At 45.7% G+C, this 17,971-nt stretch overlaps 1 protein-coding gene across 3 annotated transcripts in view; it reads left to right on the forward strand.

Annotated features, from left to right (window-relative positions):
- The window catches only part of SLC8A3 (solute carrier family 8 member A3), a 142,008-nt gene that overhangs the window by 7,000 nt on the left and 117,037 nt on the right, over positions 1-17,971 (forward strand). For 2 of the 3 annotated variants that reach the window (XM_055303562.1, XM_055303564.1), the window contains exon 2: positions 12,186-14,031. In XM_055303562.1, the coding sequence (XP_055159537.1) occupies positions 12,248-14,031 (1,784 nt within the window). In that variant the 5' untranslated portion in view covers positions 12,186-12,247. Of the gene's footprint in view, positions 1-8,766; positions 8,806-12,185; positions 14,032-17,971 lie in introns of those variants that run through there. The other variant, XM_055303563.1, reaches the window with a different exon arrangement.

Raw genomic sequence — 17,971 nt, forward strand, 5'->3', positions numbered from 1 at the left:
TGGCTTTCTCTGGGAAACAGAGAGGGGCAGGAGCAATACCCCCTCAGGGCTCCCTGGGCTCCTCATTCCCTTGACCCAGACCTGACAGGGGGCGTTTTCTCTTGCTCATTTCTGAAATGATAGTCCTTTAGGCTTGGTGGAAGGAGACCTCTGGCAGCCCTAGAACTAAGGTTTGGTTCTGGCTCCATTATCAATTGGCAGAGAGATTCTTGGCATTTAACTGAGTGAGCCACATGGTTTCATCTGTATGAACATCCTCACAAAAGGATTACATGAGTCCAGGTGAGTGAGGAGGGAGGCTTTGTAGACTATTGACACATAGCATTGCTTAAGATTTGTTGAATGAATGATGCACTCTAAATGTTGCTAATTATTATGTCACACACTGTGGGTAGAGTGCCAATGAGGGGGCCGTGGCACGGAGAAGGAATCATGTTAGAAGCAACGTTGGGACTGCTGTCTAAACACTGCGTGCTCTTGTTCTTCTGCAGGGAGGAAACAGACCGCTCTCTGAGGTCAATGGCTTTAACCATTTACCTCTCTACCAGCCGGCTTCCCAGGAAGTTGGTAGTCCCCCTCACTGGTACCTCTGTCCCATATCACTTAATCCTGTAGAGGCAGCATGGATCCACTCAACAAATATGACACTCACCCTGCCAGGCACTTGTCGAGGCCCTGAGAATACTATGATCAAGAAGGTGAACCGGAAGGACAAGGTTCCAGCTACCACGGGGTTTATGGTCTATGATAAACCAGTAAACAGACAATCAGAAACAACGAAAACTTCAGCAAGTGATGTGTACTCTAAAGAAAACGAACAGCAGTGTGCCAGAGAGTGCTGACGGGGAGGGCTGGGATCACGTTCAGGTAAGATGAGGGGGCAAGCCTCGGAGAAGCTGGCATCTGAGACCTGATTGAAATGAGAAAGTGACCTATGGGGATCTTTAGGGTAAGGGTGTTCCAAGCCAAGAGAAGAGTAAATGCAAAGGTCCTAGGGCAGGTGCGTGCTTGGTGTGTTCTAGGAACTTTAGAGAGCACCACCTTAGCTAGAGTGGAGTTAGGCAGGGGCGAAACAGAGTGGTGGGAGTGCAGGGCAGTAGTTAGAAGCTGAAGTCAGTAAGGGGGTGAGGAGTTCTGCAGGAAGAGGAGGTTGCCAAGGATGACAGGGTCTGATTTAGATTTTTTTTTTTTTAAAGACATTTTTGGCTGTCTTGTGGAAAGTAGACTATAAGAGAAGGGGCAAGATTGGCAACTATTGCAGGATCCCAGGCAAGAGAGAGAGCATATTGAAATCTCCAGTAGCTAGAACACACTGTGACACCCAATTGCCACTCAATACATTTGAGAACACATCCGGGCAGAAGTGAAACTTATAATCGTAGGCACCTAGTAAATGCTCGACAAATGCTTCTTTCGCGAATCAATGAGCAGAATCTGGCTTTCTTGTAGTCACTCTAGGGCATGAGTTCCTCACAATATTTTGGATCTTTTAAAAAGACTTAATTTGAGAGTCTGGGTGGCTCACTTGGTTAAGCGGCTGCCTTTGGCCCTATTCATGATCCCAGGATCCTGGGTAGAGCCCCACATTGGGCTCCCTGCTCAGCGGGGGGTCTGCGCCCCTCCCTTGCTTGTGCTCTCTCTCTCTCTCAAATAAGTAAAAATAAAAATACTTTGAATCATCTTAGCTAGCAGTATTTCAGAGAGGCAATATGTCCATGAGTTCATTTTTCCTCTGTGACGCTGCATAAGCTCCTTTGGGATAGACGCGAGAAATCAACTCCACTACTTCTGTGATGCTCTCAGCCAGGGCATAGAAATCCCCAAACCCTTTGCTCTCGTCTAGATTCAGATCTGGTGTGCTTCTCGATGCACTGGTCCATGGCAGGGACCAGACCTGCTTCATCGCTGCATCTCCAGATGCAGTGCTTTGGTGGAATTCCAGGGTTTTCCTGCTCTCTTCCTGGAGAGCCCAGAACCCTTGCTGGCCCCATTGACTACAGGATGTCCCTAAAGCAACACATGTATCTAAGTTCAGCAGGTTTTATGTTGATTCCTTGGGCTTTCATGGCATTGGGTCTGGAGATCCCTGACGCAGGAGGACCTTTGCAGAGCCAGCAGGAGAACCAACGTGCCTGATGTGGTTTGGTCATTGCTGTGCCTCTTCATTCTTCTTTCACCATCCTCCGCTGTTTTGGGTTGGTCTCCAAAACCTATTAATTCTACTTCTGAAAGAGCTCACAAATCCGCACCTTCCACCGCTGGCCCACTGTCGCTGCATCTATCTGTTCAGATTCCAGTTCCATCACACTCAGATGCTGGGAGAGCCTCTGGACTAGTCTTCCTGCTCTGGTCTTGCCTTGTTCTGGTTCACCCACCTGGTTTCCCTGTTGCCATCACACTAGGTCTCCTATCCAAAGGAAAAATGTCAGTCTTGTCCCTCTCATGATTCACACTTTCACTGTCTCCTGGCTGCCCCCAGAATGATGCTCTAAGTCGTTGGCTGGGTGTATGAGGCCTTTTATGAGCTATTTCTCACTTACCTCTGCAGCTTCTGTCGAGTGCCCTGTCCTTCCGCCACACCGCTCCCCCTTCTTTGAGCACACACTGCTCGTTCAGGCTGCCATGCTCATTAGCATGGGCTTTCTGTTATTTATTTGAGATGCATTGGCTCCCACCCAGTGAACTCTTGTTCATTCTTCAAATCCTACATCTATAGTGGCTTGGTTCATGAAACCGGCCCTGACGATTGCAGACAGCATTAGGCCTTCCTTCCTCTGTGCTCTCTTGGCAACTTGCACATACTTCCATGTCTAGTACTTGTTTTGTTGTGACTATTTGATTTTCTGTCACTGTTCCCCAGTGAAGTGGGTACTCCTCAAAGGGGATTATTTTTTGTTCATACTACTCAAACTTGGAAAAACCTTGCTCACAGCATCCCTGACAGATGGGTTGCTCCATTTGAACACTGCCAAGCGTGGGAGAACTCACTGGATATTATGCCTTCTTTTTTTTGCCATTTTTTCAATGTATCTATTCATTCAGTAAATACATACTGAGTAACTACTATATGCCAGGCACTGAGATAGGCACTGGGGATACAGAAATACCAAACTGATAAAAATTCCTACCCTCTAGGAACTTTTATTTTATTTTATTTTTACGTGTGCAAAAAAAAAAATGGAGTGGGTACAAATCAGAGTAACTTCCTCACCTTAATTCTGGGTGGCAGTCAACCTGTGACACATAGACTGGGTTTCATTCGAATGCATGCGTGCATGAATGAATGAGCAGACTAAGAGATAAGGAGGAAAAGTGTGGACAAATCAACTGAAGCTCTCATCACTAGAAGGGAAAATAATTAGAAACCTGTTCTGCTGAAATGGATGAGTAGCATCATTTTCCTATGAAGATAAGGTAACTCTGGATCTTTTAAATTTCCTTAGTAAAAGTGTAAACCAAGCAGACAGCAGGTTTAGGGAGAGACAAAGGGAAAAATCTACTTGTATGAGTCGGCATATCCTTGGCAAGGTTTGAAAGCAAAAGTCCAGGAGTGTGGGATATTTGTCCAGAACATAGAAAGACTTTTTGATGCCCATTGTGAGTCAGCTCACCATACACTAAGACTTCTTCTCCTAGCCAAAGAAAGTCTTTAATGATTAGAATTGCTGAGATGCAAGTATCATAGTCAGGCTGCATCCCTTCTCTTCTCTTCTAGGATTTTCAACCTTGGCTGTACCTCAAAACCAGGTAAGGAACTTTTAAGAAATGTAGATATCTGGACTCCACTCCCAGAGAGTCCAAAACTTAGGTCTGGAGCAGGATTTAGGTGTCTGTATTTTTTTAAAACTCCAAAGTTATTCTAATGCACAGTGCTCTCCAGCATGTAATCCTAGTTTCATTCCTGCCTCTGGCTTGGGGGGTTACTTAGAGGCAGTTGTAGTTCTAGCAGTGGGAGGAGCAGAACTTAAGTGGGCAGAGCTTCTCCTCTTCCTATCTGGCCCACTCTCATTGTTTGTGACTCCCCAGATCTGTCACAGACTTGCAGAGAGCAAAAATCCTTGAGCCTCCACAGAGTCTGGTAAGCCTTAGAATCATAGAATCAGTGAGCTTTTGAGCCATAGAATTTTAGAGGCAGAGAGGATATCAGAGGTCAGGTCCAACCTCATAGCCCTATCAATAGAGTTTCACTGAGTGTGACCACTTGTCCTAAAATAAAAATAAAAGTAAAAATAAAGCTTCTCAATATTGAGTTGAGATTCTTCTGGGAATTTCCATAAAAGTGCGGAAGATGGACACATACACAGATAAGCCCAGGTCAATGTAAAAGTGCTTCAGTGGCAGTCAGAGTGCTACAGGAACACAGAAGACTAACGGAGTCATTTTGAAGCTAGAGGAAGGCGGCATTGTCAAGGAAAGTTTTCCAAAGGCGGTAGAGATTTCTGGGACCCTAAGGTTCTTGACATAAGGGCTCCAGATTCCTACTCTACTCTCCCACCTTCCCTTTCATCCCTTGAGGTTGGAAAGCAGATTTTGGCACTTGACAGACCAAATTTCATAGCCCCGCTGTGCTACTTGCTCATCTAGTGGACTTTGGGTTGGTTATTAATCTTTGAGCCCAAGTCCCCTCATTTCTCACACAGATAATAATATCTGTCTTATTGTGGGGTGCTTCGGTATTAAATAGCAGCCATAAAAGTGCTTACTGCAATGCTGGCCGTAGGGTAGGTGCTTGATGAATAGATATGGTTATTGTTTTTGTTGTCATTTAAAAAATGGTTTATATAAAGCACAAGGAGCCTAAGACCTGCTGCTCCTCAACACTAACCAGGGGGCTTCCTCTTCTGGTGTGATAGTGCCTAGGAAAATGTCAGCAGGGTTCCATGAACTTACCCTATGGTTTGGATGTCATTAAGAATCTGAGGGACTTCTAGGAAAGGCAAATATGACCATCTCATGAGACAGGAGAAGCAAGAACGGTAAAATGCCATCTCACGCACTCCTGCAAGATTCTCTGTATTATGAAGCCATGCTGCATTGCAGCCCTGCCCACATGGTTTGAAGCACCTGTGCAGTGGCCTGAGAGCTCAGAGCAGCACAAGAAAAAGATATTACTTCCTGGGACATCATTATCATCAATTATTCCTGTAATTACTTATTTGTCTCTATCCCTTATCAGAAGATAAACTCTGTGAGGTTGAGGATGTGGCGTAGCTCATTCATGGCCAAACTCCTAATCACTAGCAAAGTGCTTGGCTCCGGATGGGCATCCAAAGAGTGGTTGTTTATAAAATGGATTTGATCCTGTGTGCATTTGGCAACTCCGGAAGGTAGGCTTTCCTTGGCTTTTTCTTTCTTTCTTTCTTTCTTTCTTTCTTTCTTTCTTTCTTTCTTTCTTTCATTTATTCATGAGAGACAGAGACAGACTGAAAGACAGAGAGAGGTGAGACATAGGCAGAGGGAGAAGCAGGTTCCGTGCAGGGAGCCTGATGTGGGACTCGATCCCGGGTCTTCAGGATCATGCCCTGAGCTGAAGGCAGACGCTTAACCGCTGAGCCACCCAGGCATCCCTCCTTGACTTTTTCTTGGGTCTCTTTTCCTTCCATCCTTCCTTAACATACCCTCTTCTGCAGAGGGCTCCTGGGAGTCTGAATTCTGTGCCTGTTTCTCGCACTGTTCTGGGCCAAGCTAACTTGAATGTGTCTCTTCTGTTCCTTGTCTTTGGAGAGACAGGCCAGCCTGCAATCAGAGCATCTTTGTCTCAAAGGACCTATGGAGATCGTCCAACCCAACGTGAATTTTCTGGACGAGGAAGCTAATCCCCTGAGAGTCTCACTGACTCTAAGTTCTAACAGCTTGTGAAAAATGTTCTCACCTCCTGCTTTCAAATTTGGGGCTCTATCACTCATACCCCAGGCTGCCTTGGGGTATGGAGAGCCGCCAAGCTCATGGGGAGAACTGCACATCCAGAAAAGCTTACCCCGTCCTTCCTGGGTGCTTGCTCAAAGGGGACCCCCCCAAACCCAGGGTACATACCAAGCCAGTGGTTGACAACTGTATGCCCTGGAACTCAGCTGCCAGTACTCAAATGCTTCACCTTCTACTTACTGTGATTTTTTTTAAAGGTTTTATTTATTTATTCATGAGAGACACACACACACACACAGAGAGAGAGAGAGGCAGAGACACAGGCAGAGGGAGAAGCAGGCTCCATGCAGGGAGCCCGATGTGGGACTCGATTCCGGGTCTCCAGGATCAGGCCCTGGGCTGAAGGCGGCACTAAACTGCTGAGCCACCTGAGTTGCCCCTTACTGTGATTTCAGGCATATTACTTAATCTTTATGAGCTCAAATTGGCTTATCTGTAAAAACAGAGCATGATGATAATAGTACCTCCTTCACTATCAAGATTCAAAGACGTAATAAGGAACAAAATCCAGCATCATTATGTTTTCCTCCTTGGATCCAAGTTCCTGTCGTGACAATCAAAGTACTTAAGTGGCTGACGTCACATCTTTCCTATTGAGAGTGTGAGGGCTTTAGCTCCTGTGTGTCTGGGGAGCACTGCCACAGAGAGGACTCTGCACTGATGCATGTCCCCATAGGGAAGTGCAGAAGAAGATGCAGTGGTCTTGTACTCCCGAGACACCTGGGATCCAGAGCAGCCTGGCTGCACAAAAAAGTTTCATGTAAATTGGCTGTGACGCCTGTGCAGGGGCCCAGATTTAGAAGCAGAGCAGGACAACTCTACCCAGGCTGGTGACAGGCCTGGAGCAGTGTTCCCATTGGAGAAAGTGAAGGGCGTAGCAGGAGGGAGATTTGCTCAGTCTGGCCTGGTGGCACTGTTTTATTAATGATCTGGAAGAGCAGAGGAACAGTGACTTTAATTAAATTTGCCAATGATATTAAAAGATGTCAGGAGCCACTGCTGAGGACACAGACATCTTGCAGATGGCCCCCGGGGGTGTTCGGATAATAATCCGGGAAAAGGATGAGAAGCCATGGGCTGCGCCGGGGCATTGGTTCAGCTGAGGAAGAGGAATGTGACATGGGGACAGAGGGTCATCATATGCAACAAATACCCCAGGCCCATTCTCTTTAGCTGTATCTGTGCTGCTTCCGATAGACCTCTAACTGATCGTCCTGTTCCAGTCTTGTTCCTCTTATAGCCATCTTAAACCCTTTATCCAAACTGGTTTTTCTGAAATACAGATCAGACCATGTCACTCTCCTGCTTACAGTCCTGTCACTGGCTTTTCACTGCCCTTCAGATAAAATCCATCTTCTCAGCCTGGCATATAAGACTTGCCACGAATGGAGTCCCCCCTACATGTCCAGTCTTCGCCCCTCCTGCCTCGCGCTGAATTCCCTGTAGTCCCAGGCACACAGCAGGCTTTTGCATGTCTCCATATCTTTGCTTGGCCTATCCTTTTGACTCAAAAGTCTGTCTTCCTTCCTTCTGTTCCCTCCTCTTCCTTCCCCCTTCCTTCCCTTCCCTCCCCTTTTCATTTTCCCATCCCTTTCCTCCCTCCCTTCCTCCCTCCCTCCTCCTTCCTTCCTTCCTTCCTTCCTTCCTTCCTTCCTTCCTTCCCTTTCCTTTCCTTTCCTTCTTTTTGACTAAAGCTCACTCATGCTTGAAGACTCATTTCAAGGATCACTTCCTTCAGAACGCCTCCCTGAATCCCCAGGCTGGCTCAGCGCCCTCCTCATGTGCCCATACCATTCTGACCGAACCTTCACTTACTATAGTATAAATGCCTATTTGTGCAGTTCTCCACCCCTGCTGGATTGTATCTTTGAGGGCAAAGCCTGTGTCTTACATTTCATTCTGCCCATCGACATCTAGTGCCAAGCCTGGCAAACCAACAGCTTTTGCTAATTTTGTCAAACTGAACTGATGGGAAGGAGAATGTCCAGGTGGCAGACTGCATCAGGCAGCCGGAACACCCCAGGAAGGCTGGGAACTAGGCAGCTCTACCAAATGGTTAGTGTTTTATGGCAGGCTGGATGGGTCAGTCATGTTGCCTCTAAGTCTACAGAAAACTGGAAGTTGACAGGGGGCCATGGATATTCTACAACAAAGTAGGACACCTTAGTAAAACGGAGTGGTTAAAACCATAAATTTTATGTCACCTGCATGTGAGCTTCGGCTCTGCTACTTCCTTGCTTTATACTTTGATTAACTGACTTAATTAAGACTTAGTTCCCCAAAACGTAAAACAGGGATAAAAATAGTACTAATCTTATAGGATCATTATGGAAGTTAAATGAAGAAGTACCTAGCGTGATGCACACACCAAGCACTTATATGTGTTAGTGACTATTATTAATGTCTTCATTATTTGGGGTGGTGTTGGGGTTCTCAAGCTGGATCATATCCCTGAGTATGCCTTAGGGCTGATTACGAACCTTCTGGAACCACAGAAGATCATTTGGGTCTTAAAGGAGCTGGGTGGATCCCAAGTGGGTTGGGATCTGCTTCAATTTTGTCTGGGAAAAGGGTAACATCACAAAAAAGTGACCACTGGCCAGGTCATCAGCAGTGTCCATTCTCCTCCTAACATCTCAGGCAGAAACCATCGCCTGGCGGGGGCACAAGGAACAACTTGGAATTCACAGGCCATTTTCTACCTTCAATTACAAGAACTCAGTGCAGGCACTTACTAGCCACCTTCTTTCCTTGTTTTCTTTCATCTTTTCCTTCAGTTCATTTGTTTTCTCTGTGTCTTTCTGAAGCGGCCCCTGATTCTGACCACCTGACAACATATTCCCCAAAATGCCTGTTACCATAGATGTATGCAAGATCTAGGTGAGTGAAGACCACGATCATCCTAATTCTCCTGCGGGGTAAGATAAGCGGGAGTCCTTGTGCCTTGTTGATCAGGATGACTCTACTACCTAAGTGTTCCGTGTCCTTTGACTTCAGAAAGCCAGCCCTCGTCCCTAACCTGTGGATGGCCCACCCCCTTCTGGTTGGCTGATCCATACAGATGCCACCTCGTGTCACCATGTTGGGTCCTGATCAAATAGCTGCTCCAGCTGTGCCCACCTTCTGTCTCCTACTGCATGGGGCTTATTGGAATCCACAAAATGGAGGGTTTTCAGAGGTTAAGGCAAGGTGCCAAGATCCTTCTCTGTCCACATTTCTCCGATGCCAAACCTGTGAAGGGGGAAGGTCTCTGTTCATTGCAGATTATGAGACATTTCAGCCTTTGAACATGGATACTGAACAGCTTCAGCTGCCCCACTCTTCCAACATCCTCATAACCTCTTCTTTTCTGAGTGAGGTCAAAGCCCCAAGCACATGCTGTGATGACCCCCAGTACCTGGACCAAGGGGAATGTGGACCTCAGCACTTGGCTGCCATTCTGGGGAATATGAAACCAAGTTAATCCAGCTCTTTGGAAGGGAGGCCTTCATGATTACAGTATGCATCAAGGCATACTGTGTCCTGGAGGGAATTTCTCTTTAGGTACAAGCCTTGGGGGTTTAAAGAGGTCATACATAGCCTCTCAAATCTAGTCAGGATTCATCTATGAGATCTCTCTATTTTTTTTTTTCTAAAGGAAATGGCTGTAATTCAGGTCATAAAGTGGCTTTAAAGAAGGCTGATGTCTGAGTGTATTAATCAGCTCAGGTGGCCATAACAAAATACCACAGACCGGGTAGTTTAAACAATAGAAATTTATTTTCTCACGGTTCTGGAGGCTGGAATGTCTGAGATCAAAGTGCTGGCCAATTCATTTTCTGGTAAGAGCTCTTTTCCTCACTTTCCTATGGCTACTTTCTCACCATGTGGCAGAGGGAGAATGCTCTCTCTCTTCCTCTTCTTATAAAGCCATCAGTCCTATCAGAGGAGGACGCACTCTTATACCCTTATTTAACTTTAATTATCTCCTAAAAGCCCTATCTCCCAATACAGTCACACTGGGGTTTAGGGGTTCAACATATGAGTTATGGGGAGGGGACACAATTCAGTTCACAGCCCCGAGGAAGCTTCCATAGTGGCTATGTTTATTTATTCTAAGAACAGACATTTACTGAGCACTTACCAATTGACTACTTAGGATACCACAATAAACAGAATAACTATCCTCTTTGCTTTCATTTACGGTTTAATGGCTGAGCTAGACATTAATTATATAATCCCACAAACAAACATGTAATTTCAAAGTTTTATAAATGCCATAAAGGAAAAGTAGAGTGTGATGAGAGGAACAGAGAAGATTGACCATCTTTAGGAATGAGGGTAATTTTTTTCTGGGACAGTGACACTTAAGCTGAGATCTAAAGCATTGTTAAGAGTGTGGGTGCCAAGAAGTACAAGTCATTTTATTGTCATGGCTGATGTCATGTACAAAGGTCCTGAGGTGGAAAATAACTTGGTGTCATCCAGGGCCTGATATGAAGGCCATTGTTGTTGAAATGTGGTTAGAAGGAGAGGGGCAAAAAATAAAGGGGGAGAGGAGGAAGAAGGTAGCTTATGTGAGACTTTGCAGGTAACTCAGTAAAGAGTCTTTATATTAAGAATAAGAGGAAACTACTGAAGGAGTTCAAATAGGGAAGTGATAGTGTAGATTTGGAGTTTTTAGAAAAGGTGACTATTGCTGTGTAAGGAAATGAAGTGGGGAAAGGCAAGAATTGGAGTGGGGAGTTCAATGAGGAGGTCACTGCAGTAGATTCATGAAGTGAAGGCTAATGACAGCTGTGACAGTGCTAGGAGAGATGGAAGGAGAGTCTAGGTGTTGGTGCTGGATGGACAAGGGACAGGAGCAAGAGGAAGGCCTGCAGATGTACACCCATTGTTTTGTGTGAGTAACTGGGTGGATGGCAGTGCCATTTTCTGAGATGGGAAGCAGTGGAGAGCAGGGACAGGACTTGGAACCCTGTAAGGTGTAGTACAGATAAAATTAACATTTTTCAAAGATTATTTGAGAGAGAGAGAGAGAGAGAACAAGCAGAGGGTACAGCAGACAGAGGGAGACAGGGAGAAGCAGGCTCCCTGCTAAGCAGGGAGCCTGATGTGGGCCTCAATCCCAGGACCCTGGGATCATGACCTGATTCGAAGGCAGATGCTTAATCTACTGAGCCACCCAGGTGCTCTGAAACTAGCATTCTTCTGTTACTAAAGTTAACGCACAGGGCTGTAGCAGAGGTAGAAAATGGGCAAATAGCTTCTTTTTTAAAAAGCTGTAGCATGGTTATTTGCATTCTCATTGCATCTGAATGAGGTGAGTGCAAAGATGAATCCATAGATCCTGCTGAATTTCTTCCCATTCTCCTGAATTCATGCTCACCTCTTAGCAGTTTGAGGCCAGCAGATGGGGCTGCATTTCACCCCCAAATCTTGTCTACAGTTTAAAAAATGTATTCAAGAGCCACTTGAATGTTTTATTAATAGTGATTTCTATCACTTGGCCTTTTCACTGTCTGGGTTTGGAATTGAGTGGCTGACTGATTTTCATCTTCCTGTAACTGACTGTCTCAAACGGTCTGTAAGCATGTTTTGCCGGAGGACTAAGGTGGCCGTGGACGGGGGCTGGAGCACAGCTTATGGGGACCTCCGTTTCGCTATCTTGCAGGGAGCTTCCCTACACTATCCACCCCAATTTCCCAAGAAATGTCAGAATTACAGCTTGCCTGGACAAGTTTTGCATTCGGGGAGGGAGTTTCTCCCAGGTGGGCTCAACTGCATGCAGAGCGATGTGTTCTATTTTGGAGGAGTAGTCCATGAAAAAAGTTCAATTCCTTATGTACTCTTGCACACATATGTGATGCAGAATTCTTAAGCATGAAAATAGTGTGGGTAAAGGAGCCCGAAAACCCTGGAAACAGTATAAGGGATGAGGATTCAGGTCATGCTTGGCCTCTTTTCAGTTGATTCTTGAGAACTCTCACAGATAACAGTGGGGTTTGGAGACAGGACTGGAAGGGTATCACTTATGTTTTCATTACCAATATTCCCAGCTCTTTTAAGCCATTCTTCAGCTGAGTCTCCACCAGATGGTCCTGCGGACAGAGACACTATTTGTGCCTCCCATTGACATCTTTTTTTCCGAGTGAGAGACTGCCCCATATGTTAGTGCAATATGTCGCTCAAGGTGAAACATCAATTTGTGTTGGTGGGAACCTGCCATTTGCTGTCCCCCTTTTGCTCATGCCTTTCCCTGCCTCTCTGGTCTTTTCTAGGTCTCTGGCCTGTCAGGAGGACCATTGGTGCTGCAGTGGAAGCCAGCGGCTAAGTCTTGTGTATGGCGTGGTTAGGGTTGCAGCCTCTCACCTCTGCCTTCCTCCATTTTGGGCTGATTACTTTTGTGCTCTTCCTAAATGGTCTTCGGGCAGAGGCTGGCAGCTCGGGGGAGGTGCCCAGTGCAGGGCAGAACAATGAGTCCTGTTCAGAGTCATCAGACTGCAAGGAGGGTGTCATCCTACCAATCTGGTACCCGGAGAACCCTTCCCTTGGGGACAAGATTGCCAGGGTCATTGTCTATTTTGTGGCCCTGATATACATGTTCCTTGGGGTGTCCATCATTGCCGACCGCTTCATGGCATCTATTGAAGTCATCACTTCTCAAGAGAGAGAGGTGACTATCAAAAAGCCCAATGGAGAGACCAGCACCACAACGATTCGGATCTGGAATGAAACTGTCTCCAACCTGACCCTGATGACCCTGGGTTCCTCTGCTCCTGAGATCCTTCTCTCTTTAATTGAGGTGTGTGGTCACGGGTTCTTTGCTGGGGACCTGGGACCTTCCACCATCGTAGGTAGCGCAGCCTTTAACATGTTCATCATCATTGGCATCTGCGTCTACGTGATCCCTGATGGAGAGACTCGAAAGATCAAGCACCTACGAGTCTTCCTCATCACGGCTGCTTGGAGCATCTTTGCTTACATCTGGCTCTATATGATCCTGGCAGTCTTCTCTCCTGGTGTGGTTCAGGTTTGGGAAGGTCTTCTCACTCTCTCCTTCTTTCCAGTGTGTGTCCTTCTGGCCTGGGTGGCAGATAGGCGACTACTCTTCTACAAATACATGCACAAAAAGTACCGCACAGATAAACACCGAGGAGTTATCATAGAGACAGAGGGTGATCATCCTAAGGGCATTGAGATGGATGGGAAAATGATGAATTCCCACTTCCTGGATGGGAACCTGGTGCCCCTGGAAGGGAAGGAAGTAGATGAGTCCCGCAGGGAAATGATCCGGATTCTAAAGGATCTGAAGCAAAAACACCCAGAGAAGGACTTAGATCAGCTGGTAGAGATGGCCAATTACTGTGCTCTTTCCCATCAGCAGAAGAGTCGTGCCTTCTACCGGATCCAAGCTACCCGGATGATGACCGGCGCAGGCAATATCCTGAAGAAGCATGCAGCAGAACAAGCCAAAAAGACCTCCATCATAAATGAGGTGCACACCAATGAGCCCGAGGACTTTGTCTCGAAGGTCTTCTTTGATCCATGCTCTTACCAGTGCCTGGAGAACTGTGGGGCTGTGCTCCTGACAGTGGTGAGGAAAGGGGGGGACATGTCCAAGACCGTGTATGTGGACTACAAAACAGAGGATGGTTCCGCCAATGCTGGGGCTGACTATGAGTTCACAGAGGGCACTGTGGTCCTGAAGCCAGGAGAGACCCAGAAAGAGTTCTCGGTAGGCATCATCGACGATGACATTTTTGAGGAGGATGAACACTTCTTCGTGAGGTTGAGCAACGTCCGCATAGAGGAGGAGCAACCAGAGGAGGGGATACCTCCAATAGTACTCAATAGTCTTCCATTGCCTCGGGCCATCCTGGCATCCCCTTATTTGGCCACAGTCACCATCTTGGATGATGATCATGCAGGCATCTTCACTTTTGAATGCGGCACTATTCGTGTCAGCGAGAGTATTGGTGTCCTGGAGGTCAAGGTTCTGCGGACATCAGGTGCCCGGGGCACAGTAATCGTCCCCTTTAGGACAGTGGAGGGGACAGCCAAGGGTGGTGGTGAGGATTTTGAAGATGTATACGGGGAGCTGGAGTTCAAGAATGACGAAACTGTGTAAGTAGCCTTTCCATATTCTATCTCCCTCCCTCCCATGCCTTCTCTTTCTGTCCTTAAAATTCTCCCTCGTATTGCGTCACTGTCAAACTCAAGTCCCAGCACTGGTGTGCAGGATCAGCAGGCACCCCTGGCAGGTTCTGCATCCAAACCTTCCTTCGGTTTTCTCACTTTAAATTGTCTCTGGGCAGGGAATCCTGTGGCGGGATCTAAGGACACAGAACATTCCATCCACTGGAGTGATAGCTGGTGCAGGTGTCGGGTGACAGAAGTTTTGATGTCCGATTTTGGAGAATTCTTGTGACAACACAGGAGCTAGGAGACTGCCTGGGTCTCTCCTTCCTCCTTTACTCAGGTCAAAGTCTCATATGAGCCTTGAGGCGCGGAACTCCCAGAGTGGTGGCCACCTGTCTTTAGTCCTAGGTGTGAGCTCAAAAATTGCCTGAGTAATGTTGGAGATGCCTCTTAGGAACTGGGGGAGAAAATACATCTTCAGTGTGGTCATTTATTTTCATGGTCTAGAATTGTCCCAGAATACTTCTTGGGTTACTGGCCTGTTTAGCCCTTCAGACACTGTGTGTATCGCAATGTAAGGGCTCTCCCCATTGAGCCTTCTTATACTGGGTGTTCTGGGTTTTGCTTTGCTTTGCTTTGGTTTGTTTTTCTGTTTTTGTTTTTCTCAGATGGATAGCTTTGAAGAAAAAACAGAATGACTTTTCCCAGGAATTGCAGCTTATGAGAGGGCAGACTTTCCAGGGTGACTGAGAAGGGGGAAACTTGTCTCTGAATTCCTGCTCATGTCCACAGCAATAAGCCACAGCAGGAGGGGGCATGAAGAACAAAAGGGGGTGTCTAGGAAGGGGGGGTTGTCAAACTGCTCCAGGACACTGCTAAAAACACCTTGAGTGGGAAATGAAAACATACAACTTGTAGGAGAGTGAAGGACCCAACTCATGGAAAGGGGAGCCCATAAGACCAAGGGAGAGATGTCATAGCAGCGCTTCTTCTAGGCCCATTCATGGGACAGGGCTCGATGGGTTGGGTGATGCTGACAGCAGAGCTGGTTGAGCCATCCGGAGGACTCTGCTCTTGGACTCCTTCAATCCTTTCCTAATGGTGTGACTTTGGGCAAGACATTTAGTCTTAGCTCTAGAACTGAACCGTCTCATCTGCAAAGTGGGAACAATACTTTCCTTGCCTGGAGGCAGGGTCAGGTCTTTCTTTTTGCAGTTCCTCCCCGCTCTAGGATTTACTGAGCCACAGACATGGGCACTCAGTGTAGGTCCTATTTGCACTGGCCGAAGATGAAACAGGGATATTGTCTCCTGAGGTGAAATAGCCATTGACAAGTTGATTTATTAGAGCTCTGTTTAGTCATTTCACCAGGAGGGATAATCATTCATTAGCCCAAGTAAAAACCTGTGCCTTCTAGAGAATACTGTCCATTTATATGTGCTCTGGAGAGAGAGTTTATACGTACAAATAAAGGACAGGCCCTCGTTGGGTAGACAAACTCTGTGCAACTTCTCACATTTATGGCAGTGTAAGTATATAGGAGTACTGTCAGGCATTAAATGACATCAAGACTACAGCATTGGCTATGATTTGATGGACTAGTGGTTTCTCCAATTCGGTACCTATCTACCAAGGGCACTAAAAAGTACTTTTTGACAGATCAAAGACTTGGCACCTAATTTCCTTGTCCCATTAACAATCAGTTGTGCACTCTAGATCTCTGAGTACGACTAACTCTTCCTGAAACCTATTTGTGTTTTCAGCTTGAATAATATCTTGGTGTAAGTGGGCTTATGAATGATCACTTCTGATATTGATTTTAAATGTAGATCAAGCTGCCCACATTTGTGATTTGGGTCCAAGTATTCCTGGGTTTGGTGAACAAGCTCTGTTGCCTGCTATTTCTTTACATCATTTTTTAGACTTCAGTAGACTTTAGACTACCTCTTGGTTTTCTTCTCTTCAGAAGAAGAATGAGTCCATAGCCTGTTAGTTGTCTGTCTTCACATCACAGCCCTACCCTTGGTACTTTAGTTTGTAATTTTACAACTAGAGGCAGTGTGGTATAGCAGAAAAACCATGGACTGTGAGTACTCTGGGTTAAGAGTCTGGATATAGTTCTGATTTAACTGCAGAGCTGGGGAAATTTTATTAATTATGAGATTATTTCCTCATTGATAAAATAGGGATAATCATATGTTTCTCGCAAGGCTGTCATGATGATTCAAGATACCGTATACAGTTGTTTGTATATGGTATATGCTTAGTAAATGAGGCCACTAATAATTATATCATTGAATTAACAGCATTCTTCAGAAGACACAGCTGAGGTTATTGGGCTACTTGGATCTCTCTGTGACCCAAATTAATAAAACATGCTAGTTTGGGGGTTATCACGAAGATTCCTCATCAAAACTCCTAAAATATCAGAGGCAGAAAAGACCTCAGAATATCTTCTAGAGTAGTGTTTCTCAAATTTTCATGTGCTTCTGAACCATCCAGGAAGCAGATTATAGTTTGAAAGGTTGAGTAGGGCCTGAGATTCTGTGTTTCTAACCAGCTGTTGATGCTGTTGGTCCCGACTTAGAGTTGAAATGCTCTAAAACTCTTGGCCGAACCACAAGACCCAGGAAGAAAAGTGGCTTTCAAAAGCCTTGCTTAATTTACTCCAGAAGCCTTGCTTTCCAGTTCCAGCTTGCAATTCTAACTTAGCTAGAACCCAGCTCCTACCCTGAGACCTTGTTAATTGCAGTACCAATCTGGAAACTGAAATTGAAACCCTCAGGGTACCTAGACAGAAGCTGTGTGATGCCTGGAGCAGTTCCATCTTCCAATCCTTCCCTCTCTGTGTAACTTTCTTTGCCGACAAGCCTGGGAGCATTAGCAGTTTTGCCCTCAATACATTCTTCTAAAAACCTATTCAGGTTGAAGGCAGGCCTATGCTTTGTCAATACTATCAGGTTGTGCATTCACTCATTTGGTTTTATGCTTTACTTCTTCAAAAATGTCCTCAGTACCAGGGTAAGATAGAAAACCATGAACTTTGAAGTCTGACAAACAGATGTGAATCTGTCACTCACCAACTGTGTAACTTGAACAAGTCATTTCACCTGTCCAAGCCCCAGATATTTTGTTGGAATGACAGGGATAGTGGTATCTATCCTGCAGGGGAGTGATAAGTACTATGTACAAATATGAAGAAAAGGCACTTTCAGAATGGTGCCTGCTCAGAGAAGGTGCTCGGTCATTCAACAAACATTTATTAAATGTCTGCTACATACTAGATACATTACTAGGGACTGGAGATAAATAAATGAATAGAACAGGCTGGCATTTCAGCTCTCAAGAATCTTCTTCAGTGAAGTGGATACTAGGTATACAGACAAATCAAAACACCTGGGAGAAGTGCTCTGGTTGAGATAAGCTCAATAAAAGAAATGAAAGCTCTTTGCTGTGTGCGTGACACCACTGAAGTTTCTAAAGCGACCTTGGCTAAGGACGTAGTAGTGAAGCAGATGAAGCAGGGATGGGGACATGATAACCTTAAAACCACATTACAATAAACTCGACATTTGAGAGAGATCCTATTGACATCTTCATGATCTAGAAGAATCCCCACCTTTGTGACTACCACCCCAGTGCATCCTTAGAATTATGGCCTTTGAGCCTCCTGCAAACAATAATAATAATAAAAAACCTTGTGGAGATATATATGCATGCTGCTGGCACATTAATCTCACTCGATAAACACATGTCTGCTCCTGTATCCCAGGCTCACAGCATGCCTCTGCGAAATAACAGAAAATGGCAGCTCATGAACCTTTGGGATCTCTGAGAATCACCGATGTCAAATAGGCAAATGCCAAGCCCTACTATAATTAAATGGTATAGGCCTGCTTTGAAGAAGAATGGAGTATTAGCTGTG

This window comes from Nyctereutes procyonoides, unplaced genomic scaffold (assembly GCF_905146905.1).
Source record: "Nyctereutes procyonoides isolate TBG_1078 unplaced genomic scaffold, NYPRO_anot_genome, whole genome shotgun sequence".
NCBI lineage: Eukaryota > Metazoa > Chordata > Mammalia > Carnivora > Canidae > Nyctereutes > Nyctereutes procyonoides.